We start from the raw sequence: 18,327 nt of genomic DNA, 5'->3' as shown, positions 1-18,327 counted from the left end.
ACCCAATGACCCCTTTATTATCATATATGATAAAAACATCAGTATCACATATCACATTAGTAGATTTGGATATGGATACGTGATACATATGATGGAAAGATATAATTTATAGGTTCAAAGTATTGATACGTATCGTTTCGGGACATTTTTGATACGTCTCTACAGTGGGTGTATTAGGGTCTAACCGGTTCAGGGGTGAAGGAGCCTAAACCGGCCCCCCTTGAACCGATTGCGAAAAAAAAAAAAAAAAAAACATCAAAAGCTGTATCAATATTTTGAACCTTCATATGAATATGCTTAAACATTAAAAAAAAACTTTTCAAATCCTACAAATACATCAATAAATACCAAATCAAAGGTTGAAATAACCATGAATAAGGTGTAAAATGTATAAAAATGTTGAGGTTAATGATTCATACCAAAGGATACATTACAACCAACACTAAAAATTCATCAAAATAAATTTTAAGCTTCCAATTTACTAAAAATTCATTACAATAGACAGATTAAATTGTTATTATTAGATGAGTGAATTTGATCCATCTTATAGTTTTTTCTTATGATAATCACTTAAAATATATAAGAAATTATTTTTTGTACTTTTCAATTTTTTCCAATTCTTTTAAGAAAAATCCATAGATCTAACATAACTTGGCATAATTGAATTATGAAACATCTTGTTCATTTGGTTTTAAGTCGGCAAAACCCTACCTATTGGCATGACACCATTTGAAACTTGAGCTCGGTTTGGAAGGAGTACAAATGCAAATATCTATAGTGCAAATACATCCAAAATAATATAAAATACAAATATGTAGAGTATAAAACCTTGCATTTTGTATCTATTTATGCTGTACTTGCACTCTTTCAAAGCTCAATTTGGGAAGAGTACAAATTTGGACATGTACAACCTTTTGCACTAGACATATTTGTATTTACACTCTTCCCAAATACAGCTTTATAAACATACCTTGGCTAAGTAGAGTTGTAAAGTTCACTGATCAAGTCAGGTCAGCTTGAATAATTCAATTTTGATTATTGGAGCTACGTAGGACCGTGGTGGTTTTAGGTTGGGGTTGGATAGGGCCAAATCTTACCAAACCTGACCCCTTGACACCCCTATTCATCGAATCCGGATCTACTCCTCTAGTTGAACATTGGGCACATCTCTCGTAATTGTATATTATTATTACTAGCAAGGCCTATGCAATTCACGGTAAAATTTGAAAACCAAATAATAAGATCAAAGGAAAGTAATCCACAGTAAAATAATAAATGCATTGTTACTATTAATTTAAGGTTAATTAAACCATATTTATTATTAATAAATATTATTAATTTGTAATTAAATTTAAATGATTGTTGTTAGTTAATAGTAAAATAAGTAAATTACTGTTTATGATAAGTAATTGAATGGAGATAGAGCGGGTTCAGGGAAGAGACCATATTCCCCATCCCCAATCCCGATTATGAAACGAATCCCCATCCCAACCCTGACCACTACTAGGGATAAGAAGTTACCCTCCATCCCTGATCCCTGATGAAGACAAGTTTTCCGTGGGGACCCGAATCACCAAAATTTTTTAATTAAAAGCATTTTTTGGAAAATAAGTTTACTTAAAATAAATAATAATTTAAATTTAAATAATATCTTAAATACATTTTGATATATATATATAATGTAAATAATCTATACCATACATAAAGAAAAGCAGTCCACGTCAACTACCCTCTCCTTTCTCCAAATCCCCTTCCTCCTTAACTCTCCCTCCTTTCCCCTTCCCACCACTCCCATTTTGTTAATTCAGCACCCTTTCTTTTCATTTCTTAATTAAGTAAAATAATGAAACTAACCAAATTACTGTTAATTATGTAATTAAAGTTAATTAAAAATTTTAATCAAAAGTATTTTAGGAAAATAGATTCACTTAAAGTAGAGGAAAATTTTAAAATATAAATAATTTTTTTAATATATTTTAATGTATATATAATGTAAATAATATTTAATATATAATCAGGGTCGCGGCAAGGCAGAGACTTCACTCTCCATCCTCATTCCCATCCCCAATTAGGGATCCCTATTAATCCCCATCCCCGCCCTCCCCATTGGGTCGGGGAGGTTGAGTACCCAACGAGGATGGGGAAAATTGCCATCCCAAAGTAATTTTGTTAATTAAACAATCTAAGTTTAATTAAGCAACCTAATAAAGTAAAGGTTTAAAGTGTTAGAAATTTAGTAAATTAATTAGTGTAAGTTAAGTAATTATTATGGAAACTTATAATTAACCATTTTACTATTAATTATGTAAATAAAGCTAATTAAATTGATTAGTGTTAATTATGTAAATCATTAGTGTTATACAACACAAGAATGAGGTATGCAAGGTTTTGAATCAAGATTTTAATGCAACTCATATTGTTCTTGGCAATGGAAGAGGAAAATATGAAAATGGAAGATTGTTCAAAATCTTCCCAAAATATTCTATCCAATTTTGTAAGGAATTGTAACTGGCTCTACTCTATGGGATGCATATCTCACTGATGAGATAAACTATCCTAATATGGAAATGTAATGGACGTTATTTGATTACCAATATTAGAAGGGTGGTGACATGGCATCATGAGAGAGAGAATTGAGCTAATTAAGGAGAATAGTTACATGGATAGAGAGAGAGAGAGTTGAGCTAATTAAGGAGATTAGTTATGTGGGTAAAGAGAGTGAGAGACGTGAATAATTGTGGGGACAGAAAGGAGAGATATTATAGGTAATATATTGAGTTAATTAAGGAATTGAGAGAAAGAGTGTTGAATTGGCAAAATTGGAGTGGTGGGAAGGAGATAGGAGAGAGAGTCTAGGAGAATACAGGAATGAGGGTTAGGGTAATAGAACAAGGAGAGGCATGATGGCATGGACCGTCTTGCTCTATAGATAGATACATAGATTATGGAAAATGTTCCTAATATACAGGTGGGATGTGGCTTCTTGATCGGTGTTGGGAGCAGATCCCAATTTCTATTCATCAACGTGTAGTGTCATGGTGAAAAAGAACTGATATACTTTTTCAAACCCTAAAAACATTCAATACAGTCAAGAAACATTACAATCCTTGGAATTTGGAAACCAAAGCAAGAATGACTTATATGACTAGGCCACTAAAAGCAACCCAAGTGGAACCTGCAACAGAACTTGAAGTAACCTTATGGTATCTTTTGTTTACTGGAAAGGGAAGCTAGTAATTAAGGGTGCAAAAAGAATATGTATTAATGTGATGGTCACATACGCAAAATTTTGAAACTATCCTTATGATTTAGTTAATTGGTTAACTCTATCCTTATTGTTTAGAAATTGTCTTAAAATACCCCTGTTATTTTTGACAATTGACATTTTTAAGTACTAATGAAAAAATAAAATATCAAATTTACCATCTACTATTTTTCAAAATTTCAAAATAAAACCTAACCTATAAAAAATTTCAGGAAGATAAGAAGCATATCACTGCTCTATTATTGTCTCCACCTCCGCCTCCGTCTCAGTCTTCGTTTTGGTCTCTCTCCACCTCCGCCTCCTCTCCGTCTGCGTCCTTCTTGCAGAGGAATCACTACTTGTGGATTTAGATCCCAACGTGACTTCTAGTTTCAAGCAAGATTTGGTCCGAGATGCATGCAGCCAACCTTACTTCAGGCGAGCTCTAGTTTCGGGCAAGTTTCAGGGGAGCTTTGCTTCGAGATGGAGTTTCTCCTCTGATAAAAAACCCAACTGATCCTTTCGAAGTTTCATTCTTCCTGCACAACTCAGGTTTAATTGCTGCCTCCATGAAGAAACAATCCAAGTTTCATCCCTGGCTCTGCACAACTTAGATTTCTCATTTCCTCTCTTTTTCTCCACGTCCCTCCTCACTGCCCCTACACAGTATTCCCTCCCTCTTTCTCCAACTCCCTCCTCACCGCCTCACACAGCACCAAACCACTCCCACACAGTCAAAACCTCCATTGCCCATACAAAAAATAGCTAGGACAGAATTAGAAATGAACACACGATCTGTCAAATAAGGAAAAGAAAAAGAAAAAGAAAATAAGTTATTCAGTTTTCTGAATTAAAAACAATTGCCCCATTGTTGATGCGTCCGTGTTTTATTGGGGGTACAACAAAGCATCGGTAGATGTTCTTGCATTGCCGTTAAATAGAGAAAAATGGAGGAACAAGATTTATTTATGTAAGTCGACCCCTATTATCTGAATTCACATCTGTGCCCCACAATGTTCCATAGCACATTCCACCGTGTATTGGAAATATCTCCCAATGATAATATCAGAATCAATGATGTCATCATCGGGAGATATTCTCAATATACGGCGGGGATATGTTGTGGGATGTTGCGTCTTAAAAGTACTTTCTGGAAGTATTTTGTGAAAATTATGTTTTAAAAGTACTTTCAGTAAGTATTTTGTGTAAACTGCGTCTTAAAAGCACTTTCTGTAAGTATTTTGTAAAAACTACGCCTTAAAAGTACTTTCTAGAAGTATTTTATGAAAATTGCGCCTCGAAAGTACTTTCTGGAAGTATTTTGTGTAAACTGCGCCTCGAAAGTGTTTTCTTGAAGTATTTTGTGTAAATTGCGCCTTGAAAGTACTTTTTGGAAGTATTTTGTGAAAATTGTGTTTTAAAAATACTTTCTAGAAGTATTTTGTGAAAATTGCTCCTTAAAAGTACTTTCTGGCAGTATTTTGTTATTTATCAATATTATTCATTATTTGTTAATATTAGTTATTAATATTATTTATAATTATTATTTTTATTATTATTATGATAATTTATTATTATTATTATTATTATTATTAATTGGATCAATGTATAATATAACATGTGAAAAGTATTGTATATATGTATAAGTGAAGTGAGGGCTAAAATGTCATTTGAATAAATATAATCACTTACGGAAAAAGTAGTTTACCAAACATTTCCACCCGAATAAGTATTTAAAAACATAATAAGTGATTTGAAAAGTGAATTACCAAACAACCTAAAGGGTTGTTAAAATAAGTAATTCTTTTAATAAGTACTTAATCATCAAACAGGGCCCAAGAAAAATGTTGAAAACTCATGGTGAATTTTAGACAATTTCTCAATTTCAAAAGGACCCAACCCAACAATTTGAGTCAATCTAATAATGATATCCATATCACCACATGACATTACAGCCACACATCCAAAATCTGTTCCCATTTATTAAGTACGACTGTTAATGGGACGGGTCAACCCAATAAAACCGAATTGACTAAAGTGATAATGTCAAATTCATATCAACACCCCACAGCCCATCCCAGTTGTGTATTGGGAACATCTCTCCATGACAAGTACCGGAGATGTTCACAATGCAAATTGAGATGTGTATGTAGAGCGCCTATAAGGTACCAATCCAACCTTGATTATCTCAGGTTCTGTTGTTTTGTCCTCATTAATAATTGTATTGGAACCGGTTCCTATTGTTTAGAACCCATTTGGTTTTCTAAAATTTTTATTGGACATAAATTACCCCTTAATCAGTGAATTTCTTGGAGACAAACGTATATTTTGACAAAACACCATAATTAAGATATTTAATATTGTAATTTTCAAGAACTTTTGTCGGATATAAGTTACCCCTTAATCACTGAATTTCTTGGGGACAAATGTGTACTTCAGCAAAACACCATAATTAGGACATTTAATATTGTAATTTTCTGAAATTTTCATTGGACATAAATTTCCCCTTAATCATTGAATTTCTTAGGGACAAATGTGTACTTTGACAAAACACCATTAAGACATTTGATATTGTAAGTCATTGTTGAACCATAGAAACCATTTATGTGGATAGATGCCACCTCATCCTCCCATTAAAATTCACCTAATATAAAAGAAATGTATCCTCACCTTCACATACACCATTGTAAATGTAAATTTTCCTCCCATTCAAAGGGAACAGAATTTACAAAAAGAAAAATTAACTATAGTTATGCGACATGAAATAATAATTAAAGGAACCAAATCTAAATATGATAGAACATGTATCATTATAACATTTATTTATTTTTTTGAAAGATTTCAATGAAACATGGCATCCCTTTTTAAATTGCCTCTATTAATTGAAATAAAAGGGCTATTAAATAGTAGTTCCAAGTCTGATGTGCAGTGCACCAGATTTGATTGCTATAGTCTAGGTCCAGCCCAACCTAGGTTCCAAGCTTAAAACATAAGCCCCGCACATTATTAAAATGATGCTACCAAATGTGCAGTACAAAAGGGCACAGAGATTGTATTGTAATTTAATTAAATTTTACTTTTATCTTTTTATTTCTGAGAAATTCATGTAAATGATGCAATGAAGTAGGCCATATCAATGAAGTAAACCCGCCTTGACCTAATCCATCTTGATTGGGTGTCAGGTGGGGTTCAGATCAAGTGAACCCGCCAGGGCAATTTTTGGGATCCTAATATTAATAAGAATAATCTTTTTAACATAATTATTAAAATATATTATTATTTTTTAAATATCAAATAGGGGCAGAAATACTATTCATCTCCTTCCTCCTTCAAACCACCGAACAAATATCCCCCAATCCTGATGTTCAAGCTTTAATGAAGTTCAAAACTGTTTTAGATACCTCTAATAGGTTTATTAGCTGGAACCAAACTGCCAATTCATGTACCTGGTACGGTGTTTCATGTATTCTTCAAACTGCTTTGGAACAACTCAAATGTAGAGAAGAAGAAGGGGGAGAGAGAGAGAGAGAGAGAGAGAGAGGTGGGAAGACTTGTTTGGTGGTCTGGAGGAAGAAGTAGATGAACATTGTTTCTGCCCCTACTTAGCCTATTCTAAAAATTATGTTAAAAAGATTATTTTTATTGATATTAGGGCCCAAAAGTTGCCCTTATCAACTAAAATCCCCCTTTTTATTTCACATTTGAGGTACCATTTAGCAAATCTTTTTAGGAAGATTTTCCACCAGTCCAAATGGCTAAAAGATGTAATAAGCTTTTGGGGTCTTGTATTTAAAGATTTATGGTCCACCATTTGGTAAATACTCTGGCCTACCAAACTATTAAATAAAAGATTGGGATAGTAAACTGAAGTCCACCTCAGAAATCTAAAATTATAGCCCCCTCTTAGTCTACTAGAACCCCTAAAAAGATTTTGGGTACAAAAGATAAAAATTTTCAGCTAATTTGGGCTTTTGCGAACTTTTTGGGGCACGGGTTTTGTCTTTCATTGCCAAATAGAAAGAGACAAAATGTTGGTCTTCTAAGCTTTAAAAAGCCCAAAAGACGGCATGAAAAAAGAAAGAATTTAATAACACAATCTTCATATGCTAAAAATATAAAACATCTCTCGTCTTTCTTCTCTTTGTCAACATATAATAATATTTCAACTTGCTTTAATTGATCAAAACTGTCTTCAATCATGAGTTGTATTAATGTGACCCACTGTATTCTTCCCTTTCAACAAAATCAACTGCCAGCTTCCTCTCAACTTCCATCAGAGCGCACTGCATGGCGTTTTCCACAGCCGCTGCTTCGATCTATCACAATAGGACTCACAGAAAGTTGGAAAAGTGCAGGCAAGATAAGTCCCAGACAGACATTCAAAGCTAAGAATCAAAGATGACAGAAAATCTCAGATTTCATATTATAATAATAATAAAGTAACTGGAAGTTCTAATATTAAGTGAATAATCACATGTTCACGGCTGACATCTTGAATGTTGTTAAAGTATTGACGTGTGAAACGTGAATTAATGAAAAATCAAATAATCCATGTGACATATTTAACATGATTGGTTGAATTCTTCCTAAATGAACCATAGTTGGACTCCCAAAATATTTTAAAATTTTGGCAAAATTTAAGAGATAAATTCATCCAAATAGAAAGAAACACTATATATTTTTGTAATCTGAGGAAGAAGAATGATTCTTAATAAGAAGTTCAATTTTTGAACACCCCACCTCGGTTTCGATTTCCAAAACTGCTGAAAACTCCTGCACAGAGAACTTCGATTCGATCTTTCTTGCTTTCAAGTTCATACTCTTCAACCATCTAAGAACCCAAACCATGGAATCGATTGCCGAAGATGGATTGCAAACCTGTAATCTAATCTTTTTGGTTGAATCCTGCGTCTGGTCGGCCTTCCCTGCTAAGCTCACTCCGAGCTCGTGGTTCTGCTTTTCTAGTTCTTCCTTCAGCTTCTCCAGATCTTGTAAATACGAAGTCGCAGCTCGAACAATGGAGATTTTCTCATTCTACAGGGGAAGAATAGCAGAATACGACGCAAAGTTGATCAAGAGATAATACCACTGAAACTTCAAAATTCCAACAGAAAATAAGATACCCACTACATATTACAATAGTTTTCAAGCTGCTTCAGAGATTTTGCAAGAACAATTCACACCCAGTTACAGACAAGGAATACCTTTGTGCCAGGGGGCAGGATGGAATGCAGAGCTTCATAATTCTGCCTCTGCTTGTCTCTCCTGACACGCTCACTGATCATATGTCTGTAGCAACGATCCGTCTCAGATTCTCTGCTTTTGCTCCTTGCATTTGAGATCGCTCTCAGTAACTCTATGATTCTCTTGTTACAGTTGGGACGGTTAGATACAGAGACCGGATTGTTCGGCCGGAACTCTTGGGTGAGTGTCGTGTATCGAGTAAAAGCGCTCTGGTTCACTGAGGGAGCTTCTGGCCAGTTCGTCGCTCTCTGCGTCTCCCATGCCCGGAAGGGATCCTCCATGCTCTGAGTCTGAGGTTTTCTGGTTGGTTTGCTGTTTTCCGGGGAATTTTAAATTTCCGTTTAAACGGCTCTTATAACCGTTTTCCCGAAGGATTTGGGGAAGCTCTGGTGTTCGGACAAAGGCTCAAAAGGTCAAAACTCGAACAGAAATCACGTGGTCAAAATGTATTACTCCTTGAGTTCTGAGTTATGACCTCAGCCGTCTTAGGACCCACAGGCAACCACTCTCTTGAACTGCTTTACAGGCCGTTGAATAGCTATTGAATTCAGCTAATCCTTCCTCCATGTAGGACCCCCACAATTTGCTTAAAAACTTGTTCACTAAAATCCAAAGCTTCAGCTATTTCAACTGTTATTGAATGGCCCCTTAGTCTTTTAAAATTACTAGAAAAGGCTTCTGCAATGTCCCATCATAAGAGCAAAAGCATAAGGGCCCAACTCGGCGAAGATGGCGGAAGCCATGGCCTTACGGTTGGGCTGCATGAATGGACCGTGAACAGTTCGAACAGGTCCTCCTTCACCAAACCAACATTGTTGGTTTCCTCTCCATATAGCATCTCCGGCCAGGTTTTCAACATTGAGCATTGGAGGTGAAGGACGCTAGAGGGAAGGTGTGATCCATAATGACCCAAAAGAGTTCAGGCACATTGAGTTCTCCATCGAAGGTTCTCATCCTCCCTCATTGCAATACAAGCATAGGTAAGTCTCTAAGCTGCTACTATCATTTCTAAGGCCTTTGTTCTATTTGTCTTTTTCAGAAGTTTATCCAAGGCTTCGGCTAGGGAATGAAGGGGATTAGGCATCTGTTGTTGATGCCATCTTCCCTAAGTAGATTGTTGACTCCACGAGAGGTGTGAAGGGGGAAGTAGTAAAGGTTCAAAGTATTAATATGATAGGACTCGTATCGGTACTTAGAAACGGCCGAAACTTTATTTTTTTAGTTTTTTTTTTTTTACATTTTGGTTTTTTGGGAAGCTTTTAGCATGCTTTTTATTATTCAAAAAAATTGGGGGTCCAAAACACCTGGAAACAGGTATTTCGGATCATATCTTTTTCAAAAGATACGATACAATACACCCCATATCGGGCATATCGTATCGATACTTTGAACCATGGGGGAACCCAGTACCACCCCACTTGTTGGAGTTCAGCTTGAAGAAGAATGATCTCTAGCACTGACATTTAATCCTCTTTACCCTTATTTCAGACTCCTGGCTGTAAGGGTGTTAATGGACCGATTTTGGACTCGACCCCGTCCAGTCCAAAATCAATTTGGACGGATTGGACAGACCAACAAGACATGTTGGATAGGACCAACCCAGTCCAAATTATTTATTAGATTGGATTGGACCTGGTCCGTCCGTAATAAATTTATATTGTATTGGGTTAGATTAAGTCAATATCTGATCCATTGATATAAGATAAGAATATAGGTGTCAATTGACTGGATTTGGATTGAAACCAATTTAAATTAACATGAATTTGAACAGATTGAACGGTCCAGACATTGAATTGGACCGGTCCAAAATGGTCCAAAATATTCATTGAATTAGATTGGACCTAATCCATTTATAATAAACTCACATTGAACTGGATTGACTTGGACCAAATCCAGTCCAATTGACACCCCTACCTGGACGAGCTCTATGCACAGCTCTTTCCAATTTGAGTTTTGACCTAAGTAATGGAGTGGAACCAAGAGAGGGGTGAAGGAGGAATCCCAATACTGTTTCCAACCCAAATCTTTCAAGGGTTGTTTGTGGAGAGAGACAATCTAAAGTGAGCCTTGTTGACTGTCATGTTTAATGGATTATCCCTGCTAGCTAGATGATAACAATTCGGTTAAACTTTATCACCAGGTCTAATATCAAACATGTTTTGTCTCTTAAAATAATAAATAAAATAAGTAAATCAATAATGGTGATAATAATAATGTTGATAGCAGTATAAGTTAGCATATTCTTGCATATTTTGTAAGCTTATCAAAGCCTGAGAGTGCTTCTCGAACTCAGCCCATCAGCATTGGGAATGAGCTATCATGTTCTTGCCCATTTTGGAAGTTTACCAAAGTACAAGACTCAGTCCATCAACACTAGGAGTGAGTTATCATGATCTTGGACATTTTGGAAGTTTACCTTGGTCCATGAGCTATCATGTTCTTGCACATTTTGGATGTTTACCAAAATTAAGTAATGCAAGCTATTATAATCTTGCACATTTAGCTCAGTTTGGAAGGAGTAAAATACAAATATGTAGAATGCAAAACCTTGTATTTTGTATTATGTAGTATATATTTGTATTATGTAGTATTATGTGTTTGGAGTCATTATAAATCCAAAATCTATTTAAATTCAATTACTGAAAGTCCCATCACTCCCTTTTCTATCCAAAGATGGGTAGCAGCTCCAACAGTTAGACATGAAGTGGGCTATTTCCCAATGCTCATAATAAATAAAAACACAAATAAAGGAAAAATGAGGCAACAAACTACTTGATTTTTTTTGTGAATTTCTATACTAAACAATAATATTAATAATTAGTGGAGTTCTACTTAGATGTATGAAAAGCAATTTTAGGAGTAGTTGGGTAAAAATTGAATAGAAAGAGGATCTAGTGGGTTCAAGTTTCAGTAGGAGAAAAAATTTTGGGAATATTTTATTTCACTTTCCTATTCAAGTTTGAAACTTAGAAGTGTCTATATCAGTAATTTCCCCTTGGATTTCTTAAGAATTGGGATCAACGTTGAATGGGTTTTGATTAAAACTGGAGTTATACCACAACCTATAGATCATTTTAATTTAGAAAAAGTTTAACCATTTGATTTGATACTTATAAGAAACTTCTATGAAAACTTGCACATTTAGCTCAGTAAGTTTTTATTTTCCAAAACTCACCTTCCGTTGGTGCACTGCTAATGCTTCTTAACAGAGGTGTCCATGTCAGCATAAATAACAATTTTCATGACTAAATTACCCTTGAATGGCGAGTTAGAGGAAAAATGGTTTTTTCAATTTTCAATTTTATTGTTTTTTTGCATTTTTAGTGTTTTGTTATAATTTCCAATATTTTTTATAATTTCTATTTTTTTTACATTTTTTATTTTCTACAATCTATAAATTTTCCTGTGTTTTTTGTTATTTATTTGTAATTTCTGTGTTTTTCTATAATTTTTGTGTTTTTTCTACAACTTTTATTTTCTGATTTTGATTTTCAATTTCTATAGTTTCTATAATCTGAAAGTAATTTTTATTTTGGTTGCAATTTCTAAAATTTTTTATATTTTTTGTAATTTCTATGTTTTTATCTATTTTATATTTGAAAATATTTTTTGAATTTTTTCCTTTTTTCATGTCTAAATATTAAAATGGTAATATATTAACACCCGTTAGTCTGTTTAACGTCAAGTTAGTGACATGGTGAGTTTTAGACATTTTGAAAAGTTGTGGTAAGTTTAAGAGAAATGTTAAAAATTCATTATGAGTTTTAGACAATTTCCCTTAAGAAAATGGTAATTTGAGAATTTAGAAAAGTTTAAATAGTCACATGAGAATCCCCTTCAAAATTAACTTATAGAATACTAATACTAATGGAGGAGGCCTTTGTTGAAATCTGAAAGTTCAAGGGCTCTTCGTCGCAAATGAAAGCTTGGGGTGGGGAGGGGGGGTAATTGCCACTACCTCAAAATACATGGTAGTAATTTGTTATTTATACACACACACACACATGGCCTGAGTTATCTGGTCCAGGCCCAACTCACAACCCTAATTGAACTTAGGTCCAACTCGTGCAAAAACATGGGGTGGGTTGGACCCACCCAAGTTGCACCCCTAAGATACATGGATATATAACTATGTATGTATGTATGCATGCATGTATTTCTTTGGATGAGCTCAAATTGGATTGGGTGCAGGTTGGGTTGGGTTGGGCTCAAGCTATCCAAGCCTAACCCATGTTCAAACCAGGCCTGAGTTTTTGGGCCTAGGCCCAACATGTGGCTCAAAAATGCAGGCCCAACCTGTACAAAAATTCAGGTTAGGTCGAATTGGCTCGGGTTAGGCCTACCCAAGTTGGATATCAATTCTCTTCTCTCTTCTTGTATTTTTAGCCATTTCATTACTAATAATTATAATTCTCATCTATCACACATTTTTATTTAATATAATGAATACATAATATTATTAACGATGCCAAGTTTTTCCTATAGATTTTATACAAGTGTTTTTTGAAAGTCTTCTGTATGCTTAAAAAGTTGAACCTTCAGTCCATATCGACTAGTGCATGCTGGACTATCATTGAAATGGATTGGCACCAACCCGAAGCCTGAACCTGAAACAGTGTAAAATGTTAACTCAGGTCCACCCAAACATCCAACCCATTGGGAGCATAAGAGCAGTTGACCTTAATATTGTTTTGGGCGAAAAGACAAACTGGTGACCAAATGGGTTGACAACGTGACTCAAGTCTCAGAGCCAACTAAGACAATTGACAAATAGTTATTGAATTAGGTAAACATAATAAAGAGATAATAAAAAAATGATGAAGAAAATATTAAAAAAAAAAAAAACCTTTTCCAACAACGTCGCTGAACTGTGAACCTGAAAGCTGAATGAGTTATTAATATCTCACAAAATAATAAGTCATTACTTTAGCCACTTCAATCATTATGTTATCTCTCCTTCAAAGATTACTTTATTAGTGTTCAATACAAAAATATAGAGTTTGAATTGTCTACGGTTGTACTTGTTATTATATTGGGCTATTGGGTCTCAATCACCATCGCTGAGGCATACATACATCGTGGCTTAATTCGTTGCTTCTTGGTATATTGTTCAAAGGGCAGGACTTCAAACTCTACAGCTCTCTGAGTTTGAATAAGCTGACTGATGCATTGAATCTAGCCGGGTATCTCAAATTCTAAACCAGAACTAATTAAATTAAACGTGCTTTTATGTTTTATCATCAGATCATCTTGGTTCATGGGATGCATGAACAGTGTTCTCGACCTGTTGTTATCTTGTTGGTTGGTTGAATGAATCGTCATCTGGTTAAGATTTTAGATTTGATTTTTTATGAAATTTGTCACTTGGTAAAAAATCATCCAATTTAAGGGGTTGAATTGATGATCCATTCGACCTAGCCATCGTTACCAGGTTATAAGTTGTACAGTCAATGTATGTGCAAACTTTTGGAAGCCATTACTTGATGCTCAAATGTTTGATTGGGGTAATCTTTGAGATCTATGCATCTCGCGCTTTGTCCCGTTATTTTTGCAAAAAAAAAAAAAATTGTGCCTCAAACAGCAATTTTTAACATTTCTACAAATAAAAAATAAATTTAAAATACAAAATAACATTTATACATACATGTATTACATCTAAAAATAATTATACATTTTTATTGATAAAATACATGTTTATACATATCTATGCACAGATACATATATGATGACATGGCATGGTCCCATTCAACCTGGATGGTTAAATTGGTGACATGCAACTCAGAGGCAAAAACACTTTGACCTTTGGGCTAGTTTTTAAAACATTGTATATGTATATACATGGGATGAGTCTAGTTGTATAGGTCCTCATAACTTGTTATAGTGTCCCATCTATCCATAATCAGGACCCACCCCATGAGTGGGACACTGGTTGTAGAAAAAGTGGACATTAACAAGATGTTTTTTTTTTATTTATTTCATTGTCATTTATCTTAAAAATGGCACAACACCACATAGGTATTTCCTCCGATAGAGTTAGAAATGTTGTTTGGTTAAATCGTTTATCAAATAAACATTTGTCTCAATTTGTGTGAGAGCCATCTGTTGGGGAAGTCTTGTTTTTAATGTTCCCTCCCCCCCTCCCCCAACACGAAGGCATTTAGGCATTTTTCACTATTCAGCTTATGTGGCACTTAATAGTGTCTAATGGGTGCCTACCTATAAAAAAAAAAAACATTTTTCAACTTTTTTTTTGGTTTTTCAAAATAAATGTCATACAAAATATTTAAATAAATGCCAATGCAACTAAACATCCCCAAAATGATCTTATTAAATGCATGATAGAAGAATAGTCAAATATAGAACATGAATTGTATTATTACACATGGTATAAAGGTAAACTAGTGAATGACCCCGTAGTACGGGGAAGTTAATTATATATATATATATATATATATATATATATATATATGAATAAACATTAATGATTTTTATCACCATTTTTTATTATTATTTATAAACTGCCATTTTTTAAGACATTCTTACAGTTTACGGGTCCATATAAATTGACCCTTATATGGCAAACCTGTAAAATTATACGGGTCATTAAATTCAACTTGAATTGTTTATTACTTTAATTTAGCCAGTATTATTATTATTATTATTATTATTATTATTATTATTATTATTATTTTATTTTAGTATTTAATTTAACATTTTTGTTATATAGTAATAATAATAACTGAATTTGTAATTATTTAAATATTTACTTAAAAAACTTGAACATGAAAAACTAATTATTCAAAAATAAGGTCATTTAATCAAAGAGCAACTAAAATTATTCGGTAAATAATAATTTTATGAAATTAAAATTTAATAATTAATTATCTGTTCGAATTAAAATGGGTAATTTCAACAAATAATTTTAAGTAATTAAAATTTGTGACTAACATTTTTTTAATAATAATCAGTATTATTAATAGATTAATAATATATTAATAATTATGAAATCAGTAATAATAATAAGTATATTGTTATTATTTATTAACTAATAGTATATTCTTATTATGTGTGTATTCGTTTTGAAATCAGTAATATTAAGGTATTATTATTACTACTACTATTATTATTATTTTATTTTTACTTTTATTAAGTAATTAATTTGTCATAATTACGATTTTTAGTTAATTCATAAAATAATATTTGCTTTATAATTCTTTAAGTTTAACAATATTGAATAATTGAAAGTTTTATAATTTAACTTTTACTAAATGAAATATTTATTGGAGAATAATAATAGTATTAATTATAATTACTTGTAATAATAATAATGTAAATAAGTAACACTAATTATATATTTATAAAATATTTAATATGAACTAATATTAATATAAAATGATTATATCCCAATTAATAATTAACATTATTAAAGTGCTTATTAACTAACATTTTGAAGTAATAATTATAATCATTAGTATCAGTAATAATTAATTATAATTGATAATAATAATATAATTATATTAATTAATATAATATGATTAATTATAATTAATTATAATAATATGATTATATATTACATATAAATGTATGAATTATAATTTCTGATAATAATTAAAATTAAATATTTTATTTTCAAAATAATTAACGTGAGTTAATATAAATATAAAATGATTATTTTTGAATTATTAATTACCATTATGAAAATATTTATTAATTATCATTTTGAATTAATAATGAGCAATATTGTCAGTAATAAATTATCAGTAATTCAGTATTAATAGTAATTATTATAAGAAATTATTTTTTGAATTAATAATTAGCAATATTATCACTAATTAATTATTATCAGCAATTAAGTAATAGCAGTAATTATTCTAAGAAATTATTATTAGTGAGTAATTATTATTAGTAATTAATAGCTGGAATTAATTAAGTAGAAGAAGCAGTTAGCAGCAATTAATTAGTAATTAACAATAGTTATTATTAGTAATTAATAGATGTAATTAATTAATTAATTAAAAGTAGTTATCAGTAATTATTATTAGTAATCAATTGCTGGAATTAATTAATTAGTTTAGTAGTTAACAGTAATTAATAGCATAGTTTCCTTTTTTTTAGGAAAGGATTGAAAGTCGGAGCTTCCCACTTCTTGCATGGTGGTGAATTCCACTCTGCATGTTAGTGGGCTCTTTTCTTGAACTACCACTAATCAGAATTTGACACATGTCTAGTGGGCTTTGTTCTTGAACTACCCCTAATCAGAATTTGACGTGTCCATTTTGTTTATATCTTTGGAATGATAGGTGTCTAAATGTAGATGGGCCACATGTTTGACTGTAGGGGCTTTAGCCTGAAATCATTCATTCCTTTAATATATATTTATATATATAATATATATTAGATTTGTCTATTTCTATATATGTTGATGTTAAAAGGGCTCATTTGCAAGGGCTGAGATGAAAATTCAACTAAGCTGGTTTAGCTGTTTTATCAAGCACTTGGGAAGTTGGAATATTCATAGAGGCTGAAGTGGCCGAGATCGGCTTCATTGCTTGGAAGAATGTGCTCATGCCATTCACACAACCTTTACCCTGTGCATTAGGAATATCTCTATACTTGTATGTTGTTTTTCGTGGCAAGATATTCCCAATGCAAGGCTACAAGGGACTGCACGAATGGTGAGAGCACGGACTTGTAAGAATGTCATCTAATTCTCTTTATCAACCATCCAAATATTGACAATAAAATGAACAGTCCCAAATTCTAGATTCTTCTAAACAGTCACCAACATTTTTGAATAGAATAGGCTAGGATTTGGGACTGTTCACTTTTTTGTCAGTGTTTGAATGATTGATAAAGAGAATTAGATGATATCTGAAGGGCATTTTTGACTTTTTAAATATCACTTAACGGCTGATTAACAGACTGGTTAATGGCAGGTACTGGATTGTTCCATTTTAAAGTTCGGAGATCAATTTATCACTCGAGCCAAAGTATTACGGGGGTGCTGATCGGAAAATTTTCCTTTTTATTATTCAGCTTTTATATATATAGACTAACGTAGGAGTGACTTGTTGGTATGTTAATTGATTGTAGGGGTGGCAATTTTTCACCCAACCCATTGAACCCACCCAACCCACTTAGTATCTAATCCGCCCATTTACTTGGCGGGTTGTGTGATCAACCCATCACCCAACTTGCCCATTTAAATGGGTTGGGTTGGGTTGTGGATTACCATTGGGTTAACATCATAGACATAAGTATTAATTCCTTAGCATTTTTTTTTAATTTTCTTTATTTGAATTAAATAATTTATAATTAATGCATTAATTTTCTATTAATTATTGACTAAAATTAATTTTGTCTTGAATTAACACACTTCACCCAACATAAATCCAAATCAATTTGACCTGAGCTTGGATCAGTTCAACGCAGTATGATCCAAATCTGAAATAGACCCTAGACGGGATGGTTCAGTATCGCTTCCTTTGCCCGTTTTGGGTTGTCCGGTCCAACCATTATTCACACAGCCCAAATCGACCCAGTACAAGCTGATCCGGGTCGACCCGAATCCAAAACAAATCAGGTCGGGTGCAGTTCGAACCCTAAACCCACCACGCTTGCTTTGCCCGGTTTGGATCATCTGGGTTGGCTCGTATTCATACAACCTGACCCGAATCCAGTTCGATCCGATCTACTTCTCTTGACCCGCTTCGGGCCAATTGGTTCGGTCCAAACCCATGCACAAACCTGACATGAGCCGACCAAAGTCAATCCACCAATAACTGAACCGGTCCGATTAGAGTCCGGTCCAACTGAAACAAACCAATCTAGTCAGGATC

General features: G+C 33.1%; 1 protein-coding gene across 2 annotated transcripts; it reads right to left on the bottom strand.

Moving 5' to 3' along the window:
- Positions 1 to 7,116: 7,116 nt before the first annotated feature.
- LOC104609539 (transcription factor bHLH92-like) lies at positions 7,117 to 8,992 on the bottom strand. Of its 2 annotated transcripts, none has more exons than XM_010275874.3 (3): positions 8,449 to 8,991; positions 7,985 to 8,278; positions 7,117 to 7,560 (listed from the first exon to the last, which is right to left on the bottom strand). In XM_010275874.3, the coding sequence occupies exons 1-3, from the start codon at positions 8,767 to 8,769 to the stop codon at positions 7,453 to 7,455; spliced, it is 723 nt and encodes a 240-aa protein (XP_010274176.1). In that variant the 5' UTR covers positions 8,770 to 8,991; the 3' UTR covers positions 7,117 to 7,452. The 2 variants fall into 2 exon arrangements, with proteins under 2 accessions (XP_010274176.1, XP_088758245.1); XM_088902119.1 differs by having other exon boundaries at positions 7,418 to 7,629; positions 8,449 to 8,992.
- Between the last annotated feature and the right edge of the window lie 9,335 nt (positions 8,993 to 18,327).

Source organism: Nelumbo nucifera, chromosome 3 (assembly GCF_055504915.1).
Source record: "Nelumbo nucifera cultivar China Antique chromosome 3, China Antique-T2T, whole genome shotgun sequence".
Classification (NCBI taxonomy): Eukaryota; Viridiplantae; Streptophyta; class Magnoliopsida; order Proteales; family Nelumbonaceae; genus Nelumbo; species Nelumbo nucifera.
Note: the sequence above shows the minus strand (reverse complement) of the source record. Positions and strands in the feature narration are given on the sequence as shown.

What these genes read in the sequence shown, in the direction of transcription:
- LOC104609539 (XM_010275874.3), bottom strand. Translation starts at nt 8,769, where the DNA reads ATGGAGGATCCCTTCCGGGCATGGGAGACGCAGAGAGCGACGAACTGG. An exon ending in TCCTGCCCCCTGGCACAAAG is followed by an intron (nt 8,279 to 8,448) that starts GTATTCCTTGTC and finishes CTTCCCCTGTAG; the next exon opens with AATGAGAAAATCTCCATTGT. An exon ending in TTTTGGAAATCGAAACCGAG is followed by an intron (nt 7,561 to 7,984) that starts GTGGGGTGTTCA and finishes CTATTGTGATAG; the next exon opens with ATCGAAGCAGCGGCTGTGGA.